This window comes from Sturnira hondurensis, unplaced genomic scaffold (genome assembly GCF_014824575.4).
Source record: "Sturnira hondurensis isolate 20B ecotype Veracruz unplaced genomic scaffold, ASM1482457v3 Scaffold0004136, whole genome shotgun sequence".
NCBI classification, from domain to species: domain Eukaryota; kingdom Metazoa; phylum Chordata; class Mammalia; order Chiroptera; family Phyllostomidae; genus Sturnira; species Sturnira hondurensis.
Window position 1 is genome coordinate 43,988,330 of NW_028076767.1, and position 27,085 is coordinate 44,015,414.

Consider the following 27,085-nt stretch of genomic DNA (forward strand, 5'->3'; position numbering starts at 1 on the left):
CTACATATCTGCATGGATGTGACTTTAATTCCTAGGTTGTCAGACTTCCAGATAGCTCAGTTTTTGACAATTCTGTGTGATAGTTGTGTTGTAGTTTAGTTGTGATTTTTGCTGTGATTGTGTGAGGAAGTGAGCTGTGTTTACCTATGCCTCCATCTTGATTGGAAGTCTGGTTCTTTTTTTTTTCCTGTTAAAAATAAATTTTAAGTTTATTCTTTGGGTGATCTCTAAGAAAAAATAAAAGTACTGAAATAGCAGTCTTTACAAATACATAGTCAGAACTGCTTGACAAAGAAGCTCGAAAACTAAAATTGGGTCCATTGGTTCCTGATGATATTTTAAAAATTAAATACTGTACTTCTTCCCCAACCCTGGTCCACAAAGATATTCTACAGTTTCTTCAATTATTTCTATAGTTTTACTTCATATTTGCTCTTTAGTCCATTTAGGCCTCACCTTTCATGTAGTATTGATAGGGATCCAGTTTTATTTTTCTCCCAGCTAGTGAACCATTTCTCTCAGTAGAGCTTCTTGAATCATTTGTGTTTTTCCACTGATTTGTGATGCCATGTATATATTGCAGATCTGCCTCTGATATTTATCTTATGTTCCAGAGCCCTTTTTGTATTTGAATGTGCCAGTACCACAATAAACAACAATACCAAAAAACATATTTTGCTGTCTTTTTATATGGTAGTACAAGTCTGTTCTTTAACTTTCTTGGTAAAATCAATTTAGTTATTTATGGATCTTTATTCATAAAATTTGAGTATCTCTTCACTTGCTTGTTAGCATTTGGGGATTCTTTTTCTATAATGGCTTATTTGTATCTTTTTTCTTAGATGATTCAAATGGATTTTTTTAGATGGATTCTAAAGAGAGCTAAGGAAGGGGAAAGGTAGGGAGAGAGAAAGAGAGAGAGATTGAGAGAGATTTGTTGTTTTAGTTATTCATGCTTTCATTGGTTGGTTCTTGTATGAGCCCTGACCAAAGATCAAACTGGCAACCTTGGGGCATCAGGATGACATCCTGATACCATCCTGTCATCAGGATGACAACTGAGCTACCCAGTGAGGGCTCGGAATTTTTGTCATGGATGCATTGAACTTATAGATTAATTTGAAGAGTACTGAACCTTATAAAAAATTAAGTTATCCCCTTCAAGTACATGAAATGTCTCTACATTTCTGTCCTCTATGGCACTCTTAGGAATTTTTGGCTATTTTTTGTGAATCTTTTGGCTAATTCCTTGGTACTCTAAAGTTCCTGTGGCTGATGTAACTTTTAATTATATTTTCTAGTTAGTTATTGCTGACCTAAGCGGGTTTGGATTTGTATAAATTGATCTTGTTTTATATGTAATAGTCTTGCTGGTCGTCTCTTTTATTGGTCGTAATAGTTTATTGATTGTCTCTCTAGGTTTCTCAAAAAAAATTAATTATTTTCCCAAAATAACAGTTTTATTTCTTACACCTCAGTATATTTATTTAGCCCTTATACCAGTCATCAACTTCAGTACCGGTCATCAACTTCAGTACCGTCTGTTCAAGAAGAATCATCTAAAGTTTTTTCATTAAGTGTAATGTTTGCTATAGGATTTGTGTATACGACTATGCCTAAATTAAAGGAGAGCTTTTCTATTCCTGCTTAAAGAAGTGTGTGTTTGTTTACAAATCACAAATATTATTGAACTCTATGAAGGCCCTTTTTTTGTTCTGGGTTGGAAGACTCATACAACTTTTTTCTTTAGATTATTAATGAGTTATATTAACAGATTTTTTAAAATATATTTTATTGATTATACCATTACAGTTGTTCTATTCCCCCCCTTCATTCCCCTCCACCTGCACACTCCCTCCCCCACCATTCTCCCCCCCCTTAGTTTATAACCACATGTCTCAAGTTCTTTAGATTCTATATTTCCCCCACTATTCTTGCCCTCCCCCCATCTATTTTCTACCTACTGTCTATGCTATTTTCTGTACCTTCTCCCCCCTTCTCCTCCTCACACTCCCCTGTTGCTAACCCTCCATGTGTTCTTCATTTCTATGGTTCCACTCCTGATCTAGCTGTCCTCTTGGTTTGCTTTTGTTTTAGGTGTGGTTGTTAATAACTGTGAGTTTGCTGTCCTTTCACTGTTCATATTTTTCATCTTCTTTTTCTTATATAAGTCCCTTTAGCATTTCATATAATAAGGGCTTGGTGATGATGAACTCCTTGAACTTGACCTTATCTGAGAAGCACTTTATCTGTCCTTCCATTCTAAATGAAAGTTTTGCTGGATAAAGCAATCTTGGCTGTAGGTCTTTGGATTTCATGACTTGGAATACTTCTTTCCAGCCCCTTCTTGCCTGTAAGGTCTCTTTTGAGAAATCCGCTGACAGTCTGATGGGTACTCCTTTGTAGGTGACTGTCCCCTTATCCCTTGCTGCTTCTAGGATTCTCTCCTTCATTTTAGTCTTGGCTAATGTAATTATGATGTGCCTTGGTGTGTTCCTTCTTGGGTCCAACTTCTTTGGCACTCTCTGAGCTTCCTGGATTTCCTGGAAGTCTATTTCCTTTGCCAGACTGAGGAAGTTTTCCTTTATTATTTGTTCAAATAAGTTTTCCACTTGTGGCTGTTTCTTTCCCCCTTCTGGTACCCCTATAATCCGGATGTTGGAACGTTTAAAGATGTCCTGGAGGTTCCTAAGCCTCTCCTCATTTTTTTTGAATTCTCATTTCTTCATTCCTTTCTGGTTGGATGTTTTGTTCTTCCTTCTGGTCCATTCCATTGATTTGAGTCCCAGGTTCCTTTCCATCGCTATTTGTTTCCTGTGCATCTCCCTTCATTTCAATTAGTTTAGCCTTCATATGTTCCTCTAATTTGTGACTATAATCAACCAGTTCTGTGAGCATCCTGATAAACAGTGTGTTGAACTGTGCTTCTGAGAGGCTGGCAATCTCTCGGTCACTGAGAGTTATCAGCTCTGGGACTTTGAGTTCTTCTTTCGCCATCTTTTGGGCTGTTTGTGCCTGTTACGTAGCAGGATCGGAGCCCTAGGTGTTCACCAGAGCAGGGCAACTAAGTCGCTGGGTTGTGACCCTGTATGTGGGGGCGGGGTCAAAGAGAAGCAATGGCGTCCCGTCTGCCGCCTCCTGCCTTGGCCCCCACGGTGCCGCAGCTGCCACTATCACTGGAGCCTGTGCGTTTCATCCCACTGCACCTGAGTGTGCCATTGCCGTCAGCCCTCCACCACTGGGTTCACCTGCTGGGGCCTGAGCAGTCCGTCTCACTGTGCACAAATGTGCAACCGCGGTCAGTCTGCCCCACACCCTGACTGGGTCCGGTCTACCTGTGCGCCTAGGTCTGGGGATCTATCCTGCCCGACCCTGCTCCACTGCTGGCTCCTCCCCTCTTACCGTCCCAGTTGAATGGTTCGTTGTTGTTGGACTTCCGTATAATTCAGTTTTCTGTTCTTTGGCTGTGTTTTTGTTCTCCAAACCTTTGTTGTATTCAAACTTGGTTGTGGGAGAAGGCACAGTGTTTCTACCTATGCCTCCATCTTGGTGGAAGTCCCTCTTAACAGATTTTTTAAGACATCCTTATCCAAGGATATGTTTATTGATTTTAGAGAGAGAGGAAGGGAAGAGAGAGAGAGAGACATACACACACCAGTGTGAAAGGGAAACATCGATTGGTTGCCTGTTGGGCACCGAACTCACAACCTTTTGGTGTACAGCATAACACTCCAGCCAACTGATGCAACCTGGCTAGAGCTATTTGATTTTTTTAAAAAATGTTGATCCTGTTTGCATTTCTGGGATAAACTCTACTTGTTTATGGTATACTATTTTTTTAAATATATTAATTGGACTTAATGTATAACATACAATAAAATAGATACATTTTTAAAGATTTTATTTATTTATTTTTAGAGAGAGCAGAAAGAAAAGAAAAGAGAGGAAGAAAGAGGGAGAGAAACATCAGTGGGTGATTGCCTCTCATGTGCCCCTTACTAGGGACGTGGCCGAAACCCAGGCATATGTCCTGACTGGGAATCCAACTAGCGACCCTTTGCTTTGCAGGCAGGCATGCAATCCACTGAGCCACAGCATGCAAGGCTCTAATAGCTCTTAATTGTGCTTGTTCTGATCTTGGCTATCACCTTGTATTGGCATCTTGGCCTCCTTTTCTGAGAGAGGTGTATCAAAATCTTTAGCTGCAGTTATTGAGTTACGTAGTTTAGCTTGCAATGTATCCGTTTTTGCTACATACTTTAAGGCTCTATTTTTTACATGCATATATCTTATTCTGTTTATGACTATAGTTTTTAAAAATATTTGTTTTTCAAATTCTAAGATTATTATTTTCTTTTGGTTTATTTTTGTCTTAGGTATGTGGTTTTGTATTTCATTTTTGCTTTTTGTTTTAAGTGTTTTTCTTGTAGACAGCATGCCTTTTTTGTTGGCACATGAGCATTTTTATCCCTGAAATGGTGGGTCTGTTCATTACATTTATTATTATTATGGGTTTTTTTACTTGGTTCTGCTATTGTCTAAGGTCTTTTATTTGTATCTTTATTTTTTAGTTTTATGACGATACTCTATACTCATTTATGTAGTCCTGTTTTCTCAAATGCACATTTATGTATTTCTCCAGGGTTTCTCCCCAACTCCCTTTTTTAAAAACAACTTTTACTTAAAAAAAAGTAGACCTATTGAAAAGTATATGTTATCACAGTAAATGAGAATCCATGTATAAGATATTGAGAAGAAACATTCCCCCCAAATGACAAAGATTAGAAGTATCCAAAAAGAAAATATTTCAGGTAATTATAAAGAAAAAGAAATAGAATTAAATATAAATTTGAGATAATTTTTCCCCCAATTCAGAACCTTCCAAAGATTAGACTTCCCACATTTCAAATAAAATTCGGTGCCTTCACCAGGCCCTAACAAGACCTTCTGATCTCATTCTGGACTCACTTCCCTTTTTAATAACTGCCTCCCTGCTGCACCCCCACTGGTTTGTTTGCCAGCCGCCTCTCAAACACTTCTCCCTCACTTAATGCAGTTTCTGTTCAGTGTCACCTCTTCAGAGAGGCTTTTCCTGACCTTCTCCATAGGTAATACCTGTATCGCACTGTCTTTGGCTTCGCTTAATTTTTTAAAAAGTGCTGTTGGTTCCTTAACGTATTGCTAAATATTTGCATGTTTATTGTCTGTTTTCTTTCTTGTAATGTAAATTCCATGAGCATTTGGACTTAGGCCTTTTCCCCCTACTATACCCTAGCATCTACAACAGTACAAAATCCCTCCATAAATTATTTTTCAATGCATGAGTGAATATCAAACATTTCTGAAAATTAAAAACCTGAATGGTATAGAGATAGGTATTTTTTAACAACTAATGAAGATATGACAGTTTAAACTATCATGTCAGTTTTAAAAATACATTGTAAATTTATTGAAGTACAGTTACAGTGAGAGATGTTAATATAGTTCTTTTAGATTTTTGACTTTCAAAATGCTTAAAAGAATAAGGCTATACACAGACAATTTGCACAGTATAATTTATAAGCTTGATTTGATATACATACATACACACAAAATAGTCAGTCCTCTTTTTCAGGGACTCTGTAGTTGCAAGTTTGCCTACTCGCTAAATTTATTCATAACCTTAAAATCAGTTCTCACGTTGGTTTTGCTGTTCATTTAAGGGCCTGTGCATGTGCAGAGTGGGGAAGTTTTGAGTTGCCTGAGGCCTAACAGAGTAACATTCTGCCTCCATGTTTCAGCTCTGATACTGTAAACAACTGTTCTTTTGCAGTCTACTTAGTGCCATGTTCTTCACATTTCTGTGCATTTTATTTGTAGTTTCACTGTTCAAAATGGCCCCCGCAGGTAGTAGTCCTGAAGTGCTGCCTAGTGTTCTAAGCATAAACTGTGAAGTGCCTTAGGGAGGAAACACCAGGTGTTAAATAAGCTTCATTCAGGCATGAGTTACAGTGTTACTGGCCGTGAAAGAATTGACACTCTATAATAAAAAGGTGTCTCTAAACAGAAACACACAAGATTATGTATTGATTGGTTGAGGAAAGTGTTGAAGCTTGCAGGAATCTAACTGTGTATTTCCTCTAGTGGTGATGATTCAGCATTAGCTAATTCCTGGTTCACAGCTAATACAAAAATGGAGTGGAGAGGGAGAGAACTTTTATCCTATCATATGTCACTTCTTCAATCTTACCCGGAACCTGCTTCACTTGCTTACTTGCCTTAGGTCCTTGTGGCATGAGTTTGTGGCTCTGTTGTGGGATTACAGATAGAAGTAAGAAGGACTCATGGACACGGATAACAGTGTAGTGATTGCAGGGAAAGGGGAGTAAGGGGGATAAATGGTCATGGAGAAAATCAATGAAAAAGTAAAATAAAGATAACTTTGAAGAATTAAAAATAAAAAATAAAGACATCAGGAAGAATGGAATACTTCAGTGGAATACTTCCACTGAATACTTCAGTGGAATACATCAGTGGAATACTTTGCACCTGTTTGAAAGAAAGGAAGTAGCAAAGGTTAAAGAGGAATGAAGAAGTTATCTATGTAGATTTGAAAATTTCTCCAAGGTATATTAAGAGAAAAGAAGCAGTGTAGGACAGTCCATGTAATGTTCTTTTGAGTAAGTAGAGAGAAACCAAAGAATGTATAGAATTTGCTCATGTAGACCGAGAGCATCTAGAACAGTGAGAAAGAAACAGGAAGTAGTAGCTGCTTTGCGTTGCCTATTCAAAAGTTTAATTAAAAATAGTTTTTTAAAGTAGTTGCTTCTGAATAGTGGGACTGGTATGAGAGGGAGAAATTTTATTTCTGTAATGAAATTTTTTCCATGTGCCTGTGAGTTTTTTTTATATTTTAAAACAATATCCCGTGGGTGAAAAAAAAATCTGTTCGAAAGCTTCAAATGTCTGTGAGTATGTGCTACAAGTACACATACTGTATTTCTGAGTGTATAAATAATTATACACTAGACTTTTGTCAAGCCTTTTCCTCCTCTGTGATCCTTTCTTCTCAGTAATTTGAAACTTTTACAATATTTTGAATTGAGATAGGATTTACACAGCCTAAAGTTGACCCATTTATAGTGTACATTTTGGTGGGTTTTAGTAGATCACAAAATTATGCAGCCATCCCCACTAATTCTAGTGTATTTTTCTCACCCCCGTTAAAGAGATACCATAAACATGAGCAGCAACTTTCCATTCCTCTGTTGTCCTACCCCATACACCAGCCCTGGCAACTACTAGTCCACTTTCTGTTTATGTGGATTTTCCTCTTCTGGACATTTCATACAAGTGGACTCGTACAATGCGTCGCATTTTGTGCCTGGCATTTTTCACTTAGCATAATGTTTTCATGGTTTATTAATGTTATAGTATATTTTAGTACTTGTTTCCTTTTTATGACAATATCCTTTTGTATTGGTATATCACATTTTGTTTATTCATCATTTGGTGAACATTGGGTTGTTTACATTTTTTTATGTGAATGATGCTGCTGTGAACACTCCGGAACAACTTTTTGTGTAGGCATATCTGTTTAGTTTTCTTAGGGAGTAGAATTAAGTCACTGATACTGACACAGCAAAGAAAAATAGGCCAGTGGAACAGGAGAGAGTCCAGCAACAGACCCATCCATGTATAGTGACTTGATATACAGCAAAGGTGACACTGCAGTGCAGTGGGGAAAGGCTGGTCTTTTATGCCGCATTTTGGCGTGTATGACGCACACTTTTTTGCCCAAATTTTTTAGGGAAGAATAGTGATGCTCATTATATATGGGTAGTACTAATTATCTATGTAAGTGGTTTTAATTCTTTTATTTATGCTTATGCATTAAAAGTGTAACTCTAGAAAGCAATAACAATATCTGCGTGCAAAATAATACTCTGGAATGATGGTTTTATGTATAAATTAAAAAATTAAAATGAAAGATTCTTTTTCATGAAAATTTGGGCCAAAAACATGGGTGCACAGTATACAGGGGTACACATAATATATGGCAAAATATGGTAATAGATGATGCTGCATTGATTGGATATCCATATGGGAAAAAAATTACTTTTGACCCTCAACTCTTACCATCACACAAAAATCAATTCCAGCCCTGGCCAGTGTGAACCAAAAGGTCACAGGTTCAGTTCCTGATCAGGGCATTTACCTGGGCTGCATGTCCTATCCCCTGTTGGGGCATGTGCAGAAAGCAACTGATTAATGTTTCTCTCCCCCACTCTCCCCCTCCCTTTCCTTCTCTCTACAACTGATAAGCTTGTCCTCGGGTGAGGATTAAAAAGAAAATTCCAGGTGACTTGTAGATCTAAATATGAAAGATGAAACAGTAAAGCTTTAATAAGTATAATGACAGCAACTTCATAAATAGGTCACAAAAAGAATTAATCCTAAAAGAAAACATTTGATAAATGTAACAATGTTCAAATGACACCAATATCAATATATGAGTGAAAAGGTAAGTCATAAAGGATTTATACCAAGAATATCTAAAAGAATTTCTACAAATCAGGAAGAAAAAGATATAACAGTTCATGTTCAGAGTTTCAAAAGTTAAATTGTTCTACTAGGGTTATACAGAAAATTAGTAGAAACATGTTCCACTCTCCCAACCCTGTATTCATTCTTCATAGAGACAGGCCTCACCTTACAGCTTTTTATTTATTATATTATGTATCTTCTGTTTTATCTATGTATTTTTTTAAAGATTTTACTTATTTTTAGAGAGGGAGAGAAACATCAGTGTGCGGTTGCCTCTTCTGTGCCCCCTACTGGGGAACCAGCCCACAACCCAGGCACATGCCCTAGACCGGGAATCAAACCAGCAAAACTTTGGCTTACAGTCCAGCAGTTAGTCCGCTGAGCCACACCAACCAGAGATGTCTGTATTTCTAAATATGAGTATTATATAAGACTGTTATTTAGATCTATAGGTCTTTGTTTTTTTCAGTTTTAGATATTTTTTAATTTCTTATTGTAGATGGTAAGTTAACTTTGTTAGATGATCTCACTGTCCACCCCTCTGGAAATATTCACACTTCCCTGATCTCATCTTTATATATATTTCAATTTTTGGCTTGATCATTATTATTTATATTGTGACCATGTAAATTTTATTTACACCTGTGAAATTCTATAATTACATTTCTTTTGTCCAGCTTGTTGTTTTCCCTAGAGTTAATAGTTGACTGACTTCTGTCATTTTTTAGTATTCCCTATGAGTGCTTCCAAACTCTCCAGCAGAGGTGTGTGAATCTCTCACTATTTATTTATTTATTTATTTATAATGTGTTTTATTGGTTATGCCATTGCAGTTGTCCCATTTCCTTCCCTTCATTCCCCTCCACCCTGCATACCCACTCCCCACATTCCCCCCTTTAGTTAATTTCCACGCGTCACAAGTTCTTTAGATTCTATATTTCCCATACAGTTCTTGTCCTCCCCACTGTCTATTTTCTACCTACCGTCTATGCTACTTGGTCTCTGTACCTTCTCCCCCCTCCTCCTCCTGGTCCCCTGTTGCTAACCCTCCATGTGATCTCCATTTCTGTGGCTCTGTTCCTGTTCTAGTTGTTTGCTTAGTTTGTTTTTGTTTTCGTTTTAGGTGTGGTTGTTAATAATTGTGAGTTTGCTGTCATTTTACTGTACATGTTTTTTATCTTCTTTTTCTTAGATAAGTCCCTTTAACATTTCACATAACAAGGGCTTGGTAGTGATGAACTCCTTTAACGTGACCTTATCTGAGAAGCACTTTATCTGCCCTTCCATTCTAAATGAAAGCTTTGTTGGATAGAGCAATTTTGGATGTAGGTCCTTGCCTTTCATGACTTGGAATACTTCTTTCCAGCCCCATCTTGCTTGCAAGGTTTCTTTTGAGAAATCAGATGACAGTCTGATGGGAACTCCTTTGTAGCTGACTGTCCCCTTATCTCTTGCTGCTTCTAGGATTCTCTCCTTCATTTTAGTCTTGGCTAATGAAATTTTGACGTGCCTTGGTGTGTTCTTTCTTGGGTCCAACTTTTTTAGGACTCTCTGAGCTTCCTGGTCTTCCTGGAAGTCTATTTCCTTTGCCAGATTGGGGAAGTTTTCCTTTATTATTTGTTCAAATAAGTTTTCCAGTTGTTGCTCTTGCTCATCCCTGTAATTTGGATGTTGGAACATTTAAAGATGTCCTGGAGGTACCTAAGCCTCTCCTCATTTTTTTGAAATCTTGTTTCTTCCTTCTTTTGTTTGGTTGTTTCTTTCTTCCTTCTGGTCCACTCCCTTGATTTGAATCCCAGTTTCCTTCCCAGCACTATTGGTTCCCTGTGCATTTTGCTTTATTTCACTAAATGAAGCCTTCATTTTTTAACCTAATTTGTGATTAAAATCAACCAGTTCTGTGAGCATCCTGATCACCAGTGTTTTGAACTGTGCATATGATAGGTTGGCTCTCTCTTGGTCGCTCGGAAGCATTGGCTCTGGAGCTTTGAGCTTTTCTTCTTGAGCCATAATGTTTTGATCTGTTTGCGCCTATTATGTTTGAGGTGTGGAGCCTTAGGTGTTCACCAGGGCAGGGCAACCCAAGTTTCTGGGTTGTGATGCTGTTTATGGAGGAGGAGTCAGAGAGGGGCAGTGGTGGTTTTTTCTGCTCTCTCTCGAATTTTGGTCCCCTCTGCTGCTTCTCACAAGCAAATTGGGCCCTTCTGGTGCTAGTTCCCAGATGTGTGGGCTTGTGCACCCTCTAGGGCCCTGTGGGTCTCTCCAACAAAGTCTCCTGTGAGGCTGGGAGCCTCTCCCGGCACCTCAACCCCCCAAAGTTTTTTCAATTGGTGCTTTTAGGTTTTATTTCTCGGCGTTGGGGCCCTGGTTTATGCAGTCTGTGTCACTGCTTGCTCCTTTGCCTGGTTTATCTGCCCGTGAATGTGTGACCTTGGTCAGCCAGCTGTGAAGCGCCCTCACTGGGTCTGCAGGTTGCCACCCTACGCCTGGGATCTGCCACCCACCACCTGTGTGTCTGGGTTGGTCAGGTTGCTTTTTCCTGCTCAGCCCCTCTTTGCCAGCTGCTGACTCTGCCCCTCTTACCGGTCTGGATGAATCGTTATTGTTGGACTTCGGTACAGTTAAATTTTCTGTTTTGGTTTTTAAATATTTGTTGTTCATAAACTTGGTTGTGCGAGGAAGTACAGTGTTTCCACCTACACCTCCGTCTTGGCTGGAAGTGTCATTTATTTTTAAATACAAATTATTTATGCTGGCTTTTTTTTTATTATTTCCCCCTAAAACTTGGATTGTTTTGTTCTTATCCAGGCTAGTTGCTTTCTGCTTTCTCTTGGATGCCTGTCATCTTGATTAGCGTGGGAATTCCTTTTGTACCTGTCCTGTGTGTGAGCTCTTGCTTCCTTTCTGCTGTATTGTCCTCATTCTTGGTGTACTCCTTTGTTTTGGTGGAGCATATTCTCTAGTGACTTCCAGAGAAAAGGTACATGGGCAGTCAAATTTTTGAGACCTTGCATTTTCTCCTCTTCCCACTTAGTTATTACTTTGGGTGTACACTTCTAGGTTGGAAATCATTTTATCAGAACTTTGAAGGCATTGATCCATTGCCTTCTGGCTTCAAGTGTATTGCTCAGCACCCAGTGCCATTCTGATTCCTGGTCCTTTGTAAGGATATTCTCTTTGATCCTCAGCATTTAACATTTTAAATTATTATATGCCTTCGTGTGGGTCTTGCTTGAACCAGTGTGCTTGGTTTGAAAGTGTGTCTTTCCAACCCAGGAAGTCATACTGGGAAAGTTTCTGGAATTATTTCTTTGATAATTTCAGCTCTCAATTTTCTTTTTCTTTTTTGTAGAATTTTCGTTATTTGGACCAGGACATCTTGGACTGATTCTGTAGTTTTCTTTTTGAATTTTTTTCATCTTTTTTAGGGGAGATTTCTTTGATGTTGTCTTTAAATTCATCCAGTTTTTTTTCTATTTTAGCTATAATGTTTTTAATTTTCAGGAGCCTTTCTTGGGGTTCTTCTCTAAATTTTTCATTTTTATAGTTTGCTGTTATTAGGATAGATGTAATAGTTTTATTTTTGTGTGAAGTTTTATTGTTCTCTGTTCTATTTTATATGGGTTTCTTTCTATTTTTGTTTGTGTTTCTTCAGATTTGTGCTGATATGGGCTTTGTTCATATCTGTGCATTAGGCACTGAAACATTTATTAGAAACTTTGTGTATGTAGTTAGCACTTAACTGACGATGACTGGACTAGGTCATTTTACTGAGGTGTTTTTTGTTTGTTTGTTTGTTTGTTTGTTTGCTATCTATAAATCTTGCCTCTTGAGATGATCTGTTTCCCTAGAAAGAAATTCTGCAATCTTCTGCTTGTGGAGTATAAATTTGGTTGCTCATTTTCTAGAATCAAGCACAGAAAAAGAGGTAAGGGTCTCTTCATTTAGTGTGTCATCTTTTATTCTCAATTGTGCCTTATGTGCCTTGGTTTAGAGTTCTCCTGACTTGCCATTTGTAGAGATTAGCCTCCAGTACTTATAAGCCAGCAGTCAGTCATATTCTTTTTTTGTTATGGTTTTCATGTATGTAATGTGTTGTTTTCCTCTGGCTGTTTTCAAGATTATTTCTTTTTTTAATGTTTAATTAATTTTTTATTGAGGTACGATTGTCATATACCATATATTAGTTTCAGATGTACAACATAATGACTTCCATATTTACATATATTGAAAAATGGTCATCATAATAAGGCTAGTTGACCTGTCACCATACATAGTTAAAATTGTTTTTTAAGATTTATATTCTCACCAACTTTGAGATATATAGTACAGCATTATTAACTGTAGTCACCATGTAGTCTTACTTGCCCATAACTGGAAGTTTCTGTCTTTTGACCCTTTTTATCTATCCCCCACCTCTCACCTCTGGTGACTGTGAATTTCTTCTCTGTATCTGTGAGCTCCGTTTTGGTTTTGGTGTTAGAGTCTACATGTGGATGAGATCACACCGCAGTCTTTCTTTCCTTTTCTTTGTCTGACATATTTTACTAAACATAATGCTCTAAAGGTCCAGCCATATTGACACAGATGTTAAGATTTTCTTTTAAATGGGTGAGTAATATTCTATTTCACACAGCACATCACATTTTCTTCATTCATGGATACAGATTTCTGTCATATCTTAGTTATTATAAATAATGAGTACAGGTGTGCATATATCTTTTCACGTTAGTGGTTTTTTGTTTTTGTTTTTGGATAAATTCCCAAAAGTGGAATTGCTTGATCATACGGTAGTTCTGGTTGTAATTTTTTTCTGTACTGTTTTTCATAGTGGCTGCCCCAATTTACAAACCCACCAACAGTGCACAGAGTTTCCTTTTCTCTGCATCTTTGTCAATACTTATTATTTCTTGTCTTTTTGATAATAGCCATTCTGACAGATATGAAGTGATATCCCATTTTAGTAAGATTTGTTTTCTTTGTTTTTGGTTTTTAGTAGTTTGACTCTGATGTTACCTAGGTATGGAAATTTCTTTTACGTAAGCCCTAATGGTAACCACACAAAAAAATTTAGAGCTGTGAAACATGTAAATAAAAAAAGAGGAAGCAGAGGAAAAAGTCATAGAATACCACCAAACTAAAATGACAGACTGGAACACAAAGGAAAACAAATGAAGATACAGAGCTACCAGGAAACAGAGCTTGGCTAAAACTAGGAAACTAAAATGGCTATAGGAAATCCTCACATAAAACCAGTCACCCTACATGTAAATGGACTGAACTCAGCCAATAAGAAGACACAGAGTAGCATTTGGATCAAAAAACAGCCAGAGCGCCCTGGCTGGTGTAGCTCAGTGGATTGAGTGCAGGCCTGTGAACCACACAATCGCAGTTTGATTCCCAGTCAGGGCACATGCCTGGGTTGCAGGCCAGTTCCCAGCAAGGGACTCATGAGAGGCAACCATACATTGATACTTCTCTCCTTCCCTTCCCCTCTAAAGATAAATAAATAAAATGTAAAAAAAAAAACAACAAAACAAAGCCAGAGCACATGGTGGGTGCTTTCAGGAGACACATCTCAGCTTCAAGGACAAACAGACTCAAAAGTGAAAGGGTGGAAAATGATGCTCTAAGGAAGTGGTATCCAGAGAAGAATGGGTATAATGTATTTATTATTATTATATCAGACAAATACATTCAAGATAAAAAGTAATGAGACAGAAATGGACATTTTATAATAATAATGGGAGTAGTGGAAGATGTAACACTTACCAGCAGTAAAATATATAAAGCAACTACCAACAGAGCTAAAAGAAGAAACTGACAACACAGTTACAGTAGGGGACCTAAATACCCCACTGACAGCTAGGGATAGATCATCCAAACAAAACCAGTAGGGCCTTGAAGAACTCATTAGACCAAATAGATATAATCAGCACTTACAGACCTTTCATCCACAGAATACCAGGTTATGTATTCTTCTCTAGTGGACATGGAACCTGTTGAAGGGTAGACCATACGTGGGGACACAGAACTAGCCTCAACCAATTTAAGAAGGTTGAAATCATACTACAAATACTCTTTGACCACAATACTCTGAAATTGGAAATCATCTGCAAAAAGAAAGCTGGAAAAATACTTTAGGCTATTAATAGTTTAGGCTATTAAACAATGACTCAGTCAAAGAAGAAATTACAAAACACAAAAGGATACATATAGAGACAAATAAAAATGGCAGTATGATATATCAGAACTTTTGGGTTATAACAAAAGCCATAAGTAGTAAGATGGAAGTTGATATCATTGTAGACCTATCTCAATAAACAAAAATTGCAAATAATCTAATGTTTCACCTTAAAGAACTAGGAAAAGAAGAACAAAGGAAGTCCAAAATCAGTAGAAGGAAGGAAATAATAAACACTAGAGCAGAATTAAAATAGAAAACAAAAAGTGTAATAGAAAAATTAATATAACAAAACTTTTTCTTTGAGATTATTAGTATGCATGATTTTCTTTGTACTTTGCTTGAAGTAATCTGTGAACCTTGAATCTGTAAATTTACACATCCCACCAAGTGTTGGGATTTTCTGGCTATTCAAATACTTTCTCTTCTTTTTTTCTTCTTCTTCTGTGACTCTAAAATATATGCCCAAGCGTCCAACAACTGTTTTTCAATGATTTTTTCTCTAGTTTCTAGTATCTTTTGATCTTCAGTACTTTCTCACTTCTGATGTCAAACCCATGCAGTGATTTTTTTAAAATTTAGTTTTGGAATTTTCACTTGAATCTTTTTTATATTTTTACTTTTCTGCTGAAATTTGCAGTTCGTTCATCTATTACAACTGTATTTTTGATCTTCAGTATACTGACAGTAGCTGCTTTTAGATTTTTGCTAGTTGTAATATGAGTTAGCTTGTGGTTGGTCTCTAGTGATTGTCTTTACTTTCCAGTATGAATTACATTTTCTTGTTTCTTCATGAGTTTAGAAATTTTGTTTATATCCTGCACACTGTGAATGATACGTTATAGTCACTGTAGGATGTGGTGTAGGATTCTGGAGAGTGTTGATTTTTTGGCTGTTGTTTTTGTTAACAAAGAATTAACTTGGCTAGACTGAAACCTAAACTGTATCTCCTTACAGAGGATGGCAGATGAACAGAGACAAATGTCTCTGTTTAGTTGTTTTAGCCTTACCTGGACTGCTTACAGTCTGTTCCACTCTTGGCATAGATCAGTGAATGGATAGAGGTGATATGCAGAATTTGCAACTCTTTTTTTTGGTGCTTCATGTTCCAGCATATGTACGTATGCCTTCTTTGCAGCTGCTGTGTGCCACTGGTTTTTCAGTAAGACTGCATGTTATGCTCCAAGTTTCAGCTACTCTGTGCCACTCAGACTCGGGACCCTCTCCCCAGCCAAAGCTGTGAAAAACACAAAACCCACCTAGTTCTGTTCCCTTCTAAATGTTGTCTCTGCTCCAGATTCTGCCTACTTTTGATTGCTCAAGTGCCTTCAGATAGTTGTTTTATATATTTTTCCAGAATTTATACTTATTTGTGGAAACATTGGTCTGATAAGAGGTATTCTGTTACTACTTGTAGCAGATTCTGTATTTTTTAAATTATTTGTTTTAAAAGGTGAAAATATCTCATTAATTGATATTGCTGCTTTCAATTCAAATCAGGACTACAAGGTTTTTATTTGTATCTGTATCTTCTTTCTTGTGTACCAAGAATTGTAGTTCTCAAGAACATAAGGCAGATAATAAGATTAGGATATCACTTAATTATTCTTTCTACACACACAGTAGTCTCAAAAAGCTACTTGTGCTATCACAATGACCAAAGTGGTTGCTAAAAACTGTTAAAACATTATTTTCATTTGTGCTTTCCATAAAATTCCATCCCCCAATTTTTAAAATAATGTATTAACAACTTTGTATCCCGTTAGCCATTAAATTTTATAGTTTCTTCCTTGTTTCTCATTTGACCCTTATCAATAAGTAATATTATTGATTGCATCAGTTTTTAGGTTGAAATTTCACTTTGCCTATCCAAAGCTTGTTCTCTGGCTTCATTTGGAAGGTTCGTGGAAGCATTATTTCCTGATTTCTGTCATTTTGATAAATTTATTTATGTCTCATGTATGTTAAAAAATCTATTTTACTGGATATAAAACACCTTATTTATAGTTTCTTAAATATTTTCATTTCGTGATTCCATTTTCTTCCACCATAAAGTGTTGCCTTTGAAAAATTTGGTATTATTAGGTGCAATATGTGTTCTTTCAGGCAGTAGTTTCAATTTTTAAGAAATGTTTTAAGGAGGATCTATTGAATTAAAGTTTCTACTATTTGTCTCTTCTACCAGTGGTCTTTAAAGACTTCTGTTATGTGAATGTTGGATAGTTGTTGCTTTCTCTCATTCTTTTTATCTCTTTCTTTTGATTTCAAAAGTACTCCTTTTTCACCTAGTTCTCTTAAAGCATTATCTGTTTGTATTTTCTTTTGAGTTCATTCAGGTTTAATTTTCATTATTAGACCTTTTTACCCCCAATTTCTGATGCCTTCCTATTTTCTGGAACCTTATTTCTGAGTTTTATGAAATCTGATTTATGCTGTTCTTTCATGTCTTCTGTCATTGTAGTAATGTTTTTTAGCTCATTTGAAATAGTAAGTTACAGTTTTCACCTATTTTGTGAAATGTGTATGTGTTTCTGGTGTGTTTTTATTACCAGAATATTCTGTATCTTTCCTTTTTCCATCGTGAGGGTTTAGAAAGGCTTTTTTAAAAAAGATTTTATTTATCTTTAGAGGGGAAGGGAAGGAGAGAGGGAGAGAAATATCAATGTATGGTTGCCTCTCATGTGTCCCCTGCAGGGAACTGGCCTGCAACCCAGGCATGTGCCCTGGCTGGGAATTGAACCACGATCATGTGGTTCGCAGGCCTGGGCTCAATCCACTGAGCTACACCAGCCAGGGCTAGAAAGGCTTTTGTTACAGAGCTCCCGCTGCTGCTGTTTCAGGGCACTCTTCATAAGTGTGGTACTTGCTTTTTGAGATAGGCTTCGCTCCTTGAGATAGGCTTCACTCCTAGGCTTCGCTCCTTTTCCTGCTTTTATTTTGATATTGTTTCCTCTGTCTTCATTTTACCTGTTGTGCTGAATTTTGCTTCCATACCCAGTAATTCATTTTTACTGTGACACCTTTAGTGAAGGATTAGTTTCAAGAGTTCATAGGGGCTAGATTGCTCCGACTATTTTAGATTTCACTGCGGACCCCTTGCACTTAGTCACTGCTGGAAAGGGCAGAAATTCCTCCAGTGTAGCTTCTGTACTCAGATTTACTTACTGGTTAGTTTGCATTTGCTGTTTCGGGAGTTTCTGTTGTCAAATCTGTCAGACACCCTTTTTTTGCTTCCTCTCATACCAGTGCAGGTCCTGTGTTTGGTGATCTGTTCCCACCTGCTGTGTTGGGGAGATCCCTAGTCACCCAGTTTTGTTGTAGATGTTGTGTCTAGGTTTGGCATTTATATATTTACATAGAGATTTAGAGATGGTCAAAAATGCTGCCACTACTCCATTGTCCCTGAATCTTTATAGTTTATCACTACTTAATTGTTGTTTATATGGTGTTCTTTGTTTCAAGTTTGATCACCTTGCTCTAATTAGATTATGTAACTTCCTCTAAATAGTGCTTGAATCTTAATAGTTTGAGTGCTACTTATGTTGAAAACATTTTACAGTGTCCAGCATCATATTGGATACGTATGCAATAGCTCAGTCATCGGAAATTAATATAACAGTAATTATAGTCCAACTTTTGCAGCCTTTTAATAGTAGGACTAACAGCTACTGTTACAGATTTTTTTTTTGATATTTTTTTTATTTAATTATTTTTCAAGTACAGTTTTCTGTCTATTACTCCCATCCCATCCCACCCCCCATCCTCCCCCCTCCCTCCCTACTGTTACAGATTGAAGGGAAACAGATTATCACCTGGCGTGCATGCACATGAAGTTAATTCGTGCATCATCTTTGGCATGTGTACCGTAGCCTGTCATCCTCTGGTCTAAACATTTCTGGAAGACATGTATCTAATGCACTGTTGGTCCAAACAAGGCCACAAAATAATAAGCATTATAGAAACCTCTTGGAAATATAGCAAACATTCTGCAGAATAATAACTCAATTCTGTTGGTCACAGTTTAAAAAAATATTGTAAAGGAAATTGCTTGAGTGAAGCAATTAAAATGGTCAACATGATAAAAGAAATTTTTCTTAAAACACTTAAACAAAAAACCAAAGATTGTCCAGTTTGTAAATATGAAGAAAAGGCCAATGGGTGTGGATGGAATGGAATTGGATAAGATTGTGAAGAGAATTAGGGAACACAAGTAGTACTTTCAGTTAAAGGAAACATTAGTTTTTAATACATTGGATAGTAGTTTTAGGGATCTTGTTACCCTAACAATAGTCCAATTCCTTTGCTTCTGAATTTGGTTTTGTAAAATGGCCATGACTGGTCTGGCTCAGGGAGTTGAGCGCTGTGCCATGAACCAGAAGGTTCAGTTCCTGACCAGGGTACATGCCCAGGTTGCTAGCTAGATGCCCAGTTGGATGCATGCGAGAGGTAACCAGTGATATTTCTCTTATCATTGACATTACTCTCCCACACTGATGTTTCTCTTCCCCTCTTTTTTCTTCCTTTCCCCTCTCTCAAAAAAAAATTCTTTAAAAAAACCAACAACTAGTAAATTTGTTCCTGAAATACAACAGAACTTGATTGACTTGGTAAAACTTTTCAAGGTATTTATAGTGTTAACAGGTTGCTATTTCTTTATTTTTACTTTACTTGACTTCCTTGCTGAAAGGAGTCATACTTTATTTTAATTTGTGAGGATAATTTACTTTGTAATATGTTTCATTTTAAATTACTTCTAACTTTTACCTTTTTAAAAATCTTTAACAGGCCTCAACAAATAATGAAAGCTCTAATCATAGTTTTGGAAGCTTGGGATCTTTAAGTGACAAAGAATCAGAGGTAAGTAACTTCATTTTAAATATGGTGCTACTAATGTAAAAGCTGGAATCATCCTTTTAAAAAAATTAAATAGGTTTTTTCCCATCATCATCTCTTGTGGTAAATGTTCATGCTTTTTAAAGTTTTTTTTTGTAGGAGCATTTTACTCTGCCTGTGAAGCACAGCATGCAGACTGAAGACTGTATTTGACATTAGAAAGAAAATACAGGGTTTTTTTGGTTATGTAGCTAAACTTGTAGTATAGGTGTTCTTAATGGAAGACGGTTAGTAGCCATTCATAATTCTAGGAGGCGAAGGTGGTTTCTGCAGTACACTGTTTCACAGTTTTCTATTTCTTGTTAAATCCTTTTAGCTTGGCTCTGAGTAAGGGTTTGTTTACTTTCTGAGATATAGATACAGGGTTTTTTTCTCTTTGTGAAATCTCTTGTGGAATTTCATGCTGTTGATTTTCACATTTCTTAAAAATATCTGAAAAATCTCCCTTCTCATCCACTTACTGACCCCACTAAGAAAATACATTGAATTTTGTAAGTAGTCATTCGGATCCATGGTAGAGTTCACATTGAGCATAATATACTTGGTGGTATCTTTTTAAAATGTGTAGACAGGAATGTCTGAGTTTTAGCGTTTACTTATTGATGCTGCAACTTTACTTTTTGTGGCAATAGTTTGTAATATTATCTGTTCTCAAATTACAGTTCTTTCTTTGGTGTATATGTGTGTATGTGTCTGCGTGTGTATGTTTTCCCTGTCAGTGTTAAATTATTTCTACTTGATCCATTTTAGTCTTTTTTTTAATTTGGGTTAGTGTAGATATATAATCTTGATAATACCAGAATGTTGTTAGCACTCAGTAACTCTTAGCCATTCAGTTCTGGTGTTCAGTGGAAAGGGAATATCAAACGTGGCATCTTTGTAAGCCCTGTATCATGGAAAGCATCTAGGAATCTCCGGGTAGACAGTTCTGTGCAGTTCTGCACAGGCACCCTGACACTCCAAAGGAGTGTGGCATAGGGCTCTCACTCATCAGGCTTTCCCTTCCGCAGAGACAACTGGCAGGCAGCTGAAAGGACTGTGCAAGTGACGGGACTTTATCTGCAGTAGGTTCCCTTGAGGTAAGCGTTAGTAGCCCCAAAAGTACCAGACTGTCACAGTTTAGTTTTTTTTAATTAACACATTTATACTGAGACTTTAAAAATTATAGGTTTAGATCTAGACAAAGTACAGTTTTTCAAAAACTATATCAAGAAAGTTTTCATTTTATATTTCTTAGACTTTGAAATATTTCTTGATATTTCCAGATTTGGGTCTGTTTAGTAAATTCACATGCCTCCTCTTTCTTTATGTTATAAAGAGCAGAAACATAATTTTAATATATTTCCTCTTTCTGTTCACCAAATCTGGTGTTTCTGATTTTTTAAAATAGTAAAACATAGTAAAAAGTTAGATCCCTTATAGTATATTTCTGTGCTTTTTATAGATGCAGTATTTGATTCCTTCAAAAGAAAACTCTGTAAGAAAATAGTACTTCCCTTTAAAGAATTGCAAGAATCATTTTTGGCTAAATTTTTAATTTAAAAAAATTTTTTAAGGCCATAGTGGCACTTGCAGTGAAATACAGTTTGGTTCACCATTGGATGTACTTAGCTTTATTTGTACAGAAATCTTGCTATAGAGGCAGCAATGGAAAATCTTAATCTTTTGAATTTTGTTGTTCTGTGTTCTGTATCTGGAAGTTTTAGAAATTAATAGTTTAAGTCAAGTGGCACAATATTTTAAAAATAACTACAGATTATACATTTTTCTTAAGATTTGAAGAAGCATATATTTTGGTCTTTCCATTATAAGAAGCCACATGTCTGGAAAATGAGGGCCAGGTTTTATTCCTTCTATTCTGCATACCTTAATCATTGGGTTCCTTTGTGGTGAAATTTCATACAGATCAAGATGCAGATATTCATAGGCCATTAAGTTGTTGTACGTAAAGGATAAATTGCAGAGGTGCTCCTTTTTCCCTGTACACCAAGTAGTAGTTTGTGTAGTATTTCATTGTCTTCTCATGTCATTTTATTCTTTTGGTAATCCATTTCCTAATCATTACTTTTAAAAAATAATAGTTTTTGCTTTTACGAACACATAGTACTAAAAGTTTCATTCATTTATTTAATTTTAAAAAGCAGTTCTCTACCAGCCATTTTTTCCATACCCCTCTGTTTTTTTAGCTTTTCTTCCTGGTATTTATTTTCACATTTTATAATATAAATAATGTGCATAACTTGCTATTTTGTTTTATTAGTTAATATCGTCTGTTGAGTCCCTCTTAGTATTTATGAAGATTTTAGCTTTACCTACTCTGTACCCTCCTACCCAGTACTCTTCAGATACCCAGAACCCTAACTGTATTAACCCTAACCCTATTATCCTTTTACTATTAAAACTGGAAAACATGATATTTACTGTTAGGCTAATTGAATCTACTTCAACTGAAATTTTCCTTTCAGTTAATATATGAATTACTGCATAAATGGATTTGCCTTTATTTCTAAATGTAGATACAGGTTCTAAATGTAGGTTTTTCCTTTTGTTAATGACATCACCTGTAGTTGGTAGGAAGGTGTTGATTTGTTTTGCTTTATTTTATATCAGTCTAAGTCTGTTCAACAGACTCCAAAAATTTACTGTATTTTCATTAAGCATTTATTACTTACCTACTATCTTCTAACTTCTGCCCAAGCACAGAGAATGTAAATATAAATAGGATATTATCTCTGCCTTCACAAGAAATCAGTATTAAGTAGGACAGACTACTTTATAAACAGTGTGGGCTGTTAAAATAAGTGTAAGCAAGGACAAGGTACTATGAGATCAAAGAGCAAGACCCCCCCCCCCCCATTCCATCTGCCTGCAAGGGAGAGGAGGGAGAAGGAGAGGAGTTTTCCTTCAGAGAAGCAATGATAGTTGTTATGAAAGGCTATGGATGCATTCTGAGAACAAGGGCAAAGTATGAGAAGGCAGGCAGAGGGACTGAGATATGCTTTTGCTTTTTGCATGGAAGTGTGGGTGATTTTGCTGCAGAGGGCATTCAGCTGGTTTGTAGTCTTCTGGGATAGGGAGGACATGCAAGAAGGGTGAAAGATAGGCAGGGGTCAGCCCTTTTGAAAGAAAGCCCTTTTGTTTCACAGAAAGGGATTTAGGCATTTACCTGCGGGATGGAGAGTTGTTTGAGTGTAGGGGCTGGGGGAAGACAAAATAGAGATAAGGAAGTCCTCCCTAGGTGGCAGTGTAGAGGGTCAGACTGGTGGCAAGTTAAACCTAAATTAGGAAGATCATTTGCTTTAGGAATACCATGCCTTTACAAAATCCAGACCTTTGAAATTTAGTGTTGGGAGGAAAAACTTCAAATAAGAGGGGTTCTCATTTAGTGTTCTCCAGTTTGCCTTTCAGATGTCCTTCTTCAGATTCTCTAACTTTGCTTATTGATGCTATCACCACCCAGGCCCATGCTTCTCAGAGTTTAATGTGCAAGTGAATTACCAAGGATTCTTTAGTATGGGGGTCTGGAGTGGGGGGTTGCATTTCTCTAACAAGCTCTCAAATTCTGCTAAATTTTAAAAGTAGAATCAGTAGGGTTTGATGACTGAATGAGAGTAAAGAAGGGAAGGGAAGAGCCTAGGATTATTTAAAGGTGCATAACTTTAGATGGTAACTTGGGAAAGAAATAGGTCAGGCTGTAGATAAAGACTTGGAGTTTCTACATAGGTGTGAAGTGATTAGGATGTCTGAGGGCTCCTGGGGACCCAGAGACTATTTCAGGAGGTCCACAAGGTTAAAACAATTTTATAACAGTGCTAAGAAATTACTTATCTTTTAAAAAATAATGCTAAGACATACTTGGCTTTTTACAACTTTTGTTTTCTCCTGAGTTTACAATGAAACTTGCCAGAGGCTGAATGACATGTGATATCATCACTGATAATGTATGGGTTCTCTACTTGTGTGTTCTGGTGTTTAAAAGCTTTTTTGTTTTAAATGCTAAAACAGTGAATATCGATGGTTATAAGCCACATAAATAAGAGCTTTTGGGGGTCCTCAATAGATTTGAAGAGTTTGTAGAACACTCCTGAGACCCAAAAGTTTAAAAAGTGCTTTTATAGATGAACTTCTAATAGTTTGCATAACTCTAGGAAATGTTATCAGGCAAGATGGGTGTGCTGGAGAAAGGAGGTGGGTAGATGGTAGGAAGAAAAAGGAGAAAATGAAGAGGAATTGAGTGTCTCGAAGTCACATAAGGTAATGACAGTAAAAAGCTATTAAGAATTTGTTGCTTAGGCTTAGTTTTAGTATATTAATGGTAGCAAGATGCCAGGTTGTAGTTGGTTAAGAAAGCATTTGAAAGTGAGGAGGTAGTGGCAGCAAATATTGACAGCTTTGGGCAGAATCTTGACTGTGAAGGAAAGGAGACAGTATCAAGAGTCTTAACTGGCTTGACATACCATGTACTGAGGAAGGGGATCATAGCAGAGCTATGATGGGACAGGGAAGTGCTGAAGAGACAGGAGAAAATAGAACCAGAACTTGACATGTTTTCCTGGAGGTGATATGAATGGCAAGACCTGGACTCACATAGGCAGGGTGATTTGTAGGCAGAAATGACTGCGAACAACTTTTCTCCTGATGGATGGATTTCCTAACCTTTTTCTTACCTCACAGTGAAAATAAAGGTTATCAGCTGAAGCGAAAAATGATGAATGGGTTTTGGGCGTGAGGGGAATGATACCAATTTTATGAGAGGGACAAGCAAGAGAGTGGGAGGGAGAGGGGTCACTCATCTTTTAAAAAAATGTGTTAGAATGCCTTTAGGAGTTACAAACTTGATCTGTGTGATTTATCTGCTGGGTAAAAGTCCAGATTATTTTGTGAGGGTAAGAGAAGGAACCCATGTTTTTTGGTTATAAATGTTTTCCAAGTTTTAGAACCTGCCTTGATCTACAGTTCTTGTAGGACCCATCCATGTCTAAACACAAAGATCTTTACTTTCTCTAAATTTTGCACAATTTCTGTTCCTACTCAACCTTACCCCATGATGCTAAGGTAAATTGTGTATCTTATATAGCTCATTTGGAATGTAATGAATATATTAGTACCATAACTATTCCTCCTCCCTACTGCTTTTGGGATGTTGTAGAATATAGTTCTGTGCTTTATTTTATTTCTCACTGAGGTGGGGTATTTGCGACTGAATGTAAATATCGTTGAATTACATCTTCTTCAAGAATGTTGGAGAAGCAATTTTAAGTCTACATATGCATGTATGCTTGCATACAGTGTACTACATAATAATGTTTGTAAAACAGACACACATGCCAGATTCTGTTTTTGCCTCAATTTAATCTTTATCTTCTATAATACTTCTATATAACTTTAATCACAATTGAAGACTTTAAAGTACATTCTATCCCTGTTTTGCCTTCCTCCTGGATGAGTATCAGTTCTTTAACTTCCTGTGACCCTTTCCTTAGCACCGTGGCATTGAATTACTACTTATTTTTGATCCAGGTGTATTTGGGGATTTTTGAGTTATTTAGGATTAAGGATATTTTAAGGATATAATAGATATGTAGAAACTGGGACAGTTCTTCCATCTAGGCATTTAAACTTAGATCCACTTTCAGAAGTGTAATAATTGTAAGGAAAGAATATAGTATAGATATGATGTCTTGATTGTTTTAATTTACCTCATTAACAGTGATTAATGAAGGCCATTTTGTGAAAGAAGATCTGATTAGCTTTATCATTTGAATTAAGTTTTAGAAGTAGTCTTGGAACTTAAATTTTCCCCCCTCATTTGAGTTAAAGTTATAGTATTGAAGATAATTTGAAGTATTCATGCTTTTGTTCTTTTTAAAAAAGACTTTAAAGGGCCATATTTTGTATGATTCATTTGCATATTTTAGAGGAAGTAGAAATTAAGAAAGCTAGGGAATCAGATCTAAAACTGACTTGGACCTGGCTTCAGGAAGCCATTATTTCTATTTCTAGAACTAGTGATAATGTTTATAGAATTATTTAATAAGTTTTTAGAAGTAAATTCTCCTTTTTTTGAAGATGGTATCTTAAAATTAACACATGAACCATGTGGATTGCTTAAATGGGTTCTCTTCTATTCTTAGTAAATTGGCTAGATTAGGAGAGTGATAAGAATATTTTGTTTTTAACCTTATTTTTATATACACATCTATCTCTACTTTTTCCTTTCTTCCCTCTTAATAGTATTTAGCTTGAATGCTTTCTCAGTGAATACTTAGGTACTCCAGATTGATAGAAAGTTACGATTCTGTTTGGAAACAGAAGTAATCCTGGCCTTAAGTTTTAGGTTTTAGATTCTTTTTTTAATTTATTAAGCTGTTACTCATCTATATATGTATTTGTTATAATCTGGACAGGTCTTTTTTTTTAATGTCTTAGTATGAGTACCCAGTAAGAAAGAAGAAAACTTGGAAAATGAATTTAATGATACATAGTCTAAGTATCACTGAAAGTTATTATTTTTATGCCTATTCCCTCAGAATGAATTACCTTGGTTTTTTACCTTATTCTACTTAAATCAGTCCAGTTTCTCAAGATTTTTAGACATGTAGTTGTTTTGAAGAAATACTCTTTGTATTCTGCTGCCTACATTATTTTCTAAAATGTTTTAGACTGATCTACAATGATCTTTGTAGTGTTATATTCAATGAGTTCCACTGTTTTCTCCTTTACTTATCTTTCTGCTGGTAATATTTTCTCACTTCTTACTATGTTAGGTGGGCTGAGCCATAAATCTTACTAAGTATTATTTTGCCATTTGTTTTATTAAGACATTGTATGTAACACTATTGCCATATACAATGTACAGTATCATTGTTGTCTTGAAGGAGAGTACTCTGGGTGCATGCAAAATTGTGTATTTTATAACACTAATAAAGACCTTGTTTCTTTTAGGGAATAAATTTGTTTATTTCTCTTATTAGAACTAATAATCATTTTTATAAATGACAGGATGTAAAAGTTTCCATGAAAATCCTGAAATTACATTAAAAATTTTTATTTTATTTAAAAAGAAAACTAATTCTGCCACTATACATAAAGTACATGCTGTTATATATGAACTGTATTCAGCTATAAGTTAGAATGTCTTACCCTAAAATATGTTATATGACAGGGTTCACGCAAAGGAAGTGAGTCTATCCTGGTCCTTAAGAATATACATGTCCTTAGTCTCCCAGAAGGAAAAGTGAGCTGGTAACCAAATGGGGGTCTAATATTAGCCCTGTGACTCTGTTTTTATAAATGTGGAAGACTGTTTGTCAGAATCATCTTAGAAGCCTTTCAAAGTATAAGTACCCAGGCTTCCTACTTGCAAATTCTAATATACTCTGTCTAGATAATCTTACAATTTCTTTTAAGTCATAAAGTCTTGAAATGATAATTTAGTAAACCATTTATCAGTAGACGTATAGTTCATGTAGTGTAGCTGGT

The 27,085-nt window shown here is 36.3% G+C and overlaps 1 protein-coding gene across 3 annotated transcripts in view; it reads left to right on the forward strand.

Moving 5' to 3' along the window:
* TLK1 (tousled like kinase 1) overlaps positions 1-27,085 on the forward strand; it is a 154,396-nt gene that overhangs the window by 62,953 nt on the left and 64,358 nt on the right. For 2 of the 3 annotated variants that reach the window (XM_037044479.1, XM_037044480.1), the window contains one exon: positions 19,496-19,567. In XM_037044479.1, coding sequence (XP_036900374.1) covers positions 19,496-19,567 — 72 coding nt within the window. Of the gene's footprint in view, positions 1-19,495; positions 19,568-20,613; positions 20,683-27,085 lie in introns of those variants that run through there. The other variant, XM_037044481.1, reaches the window with a different exon arrangement.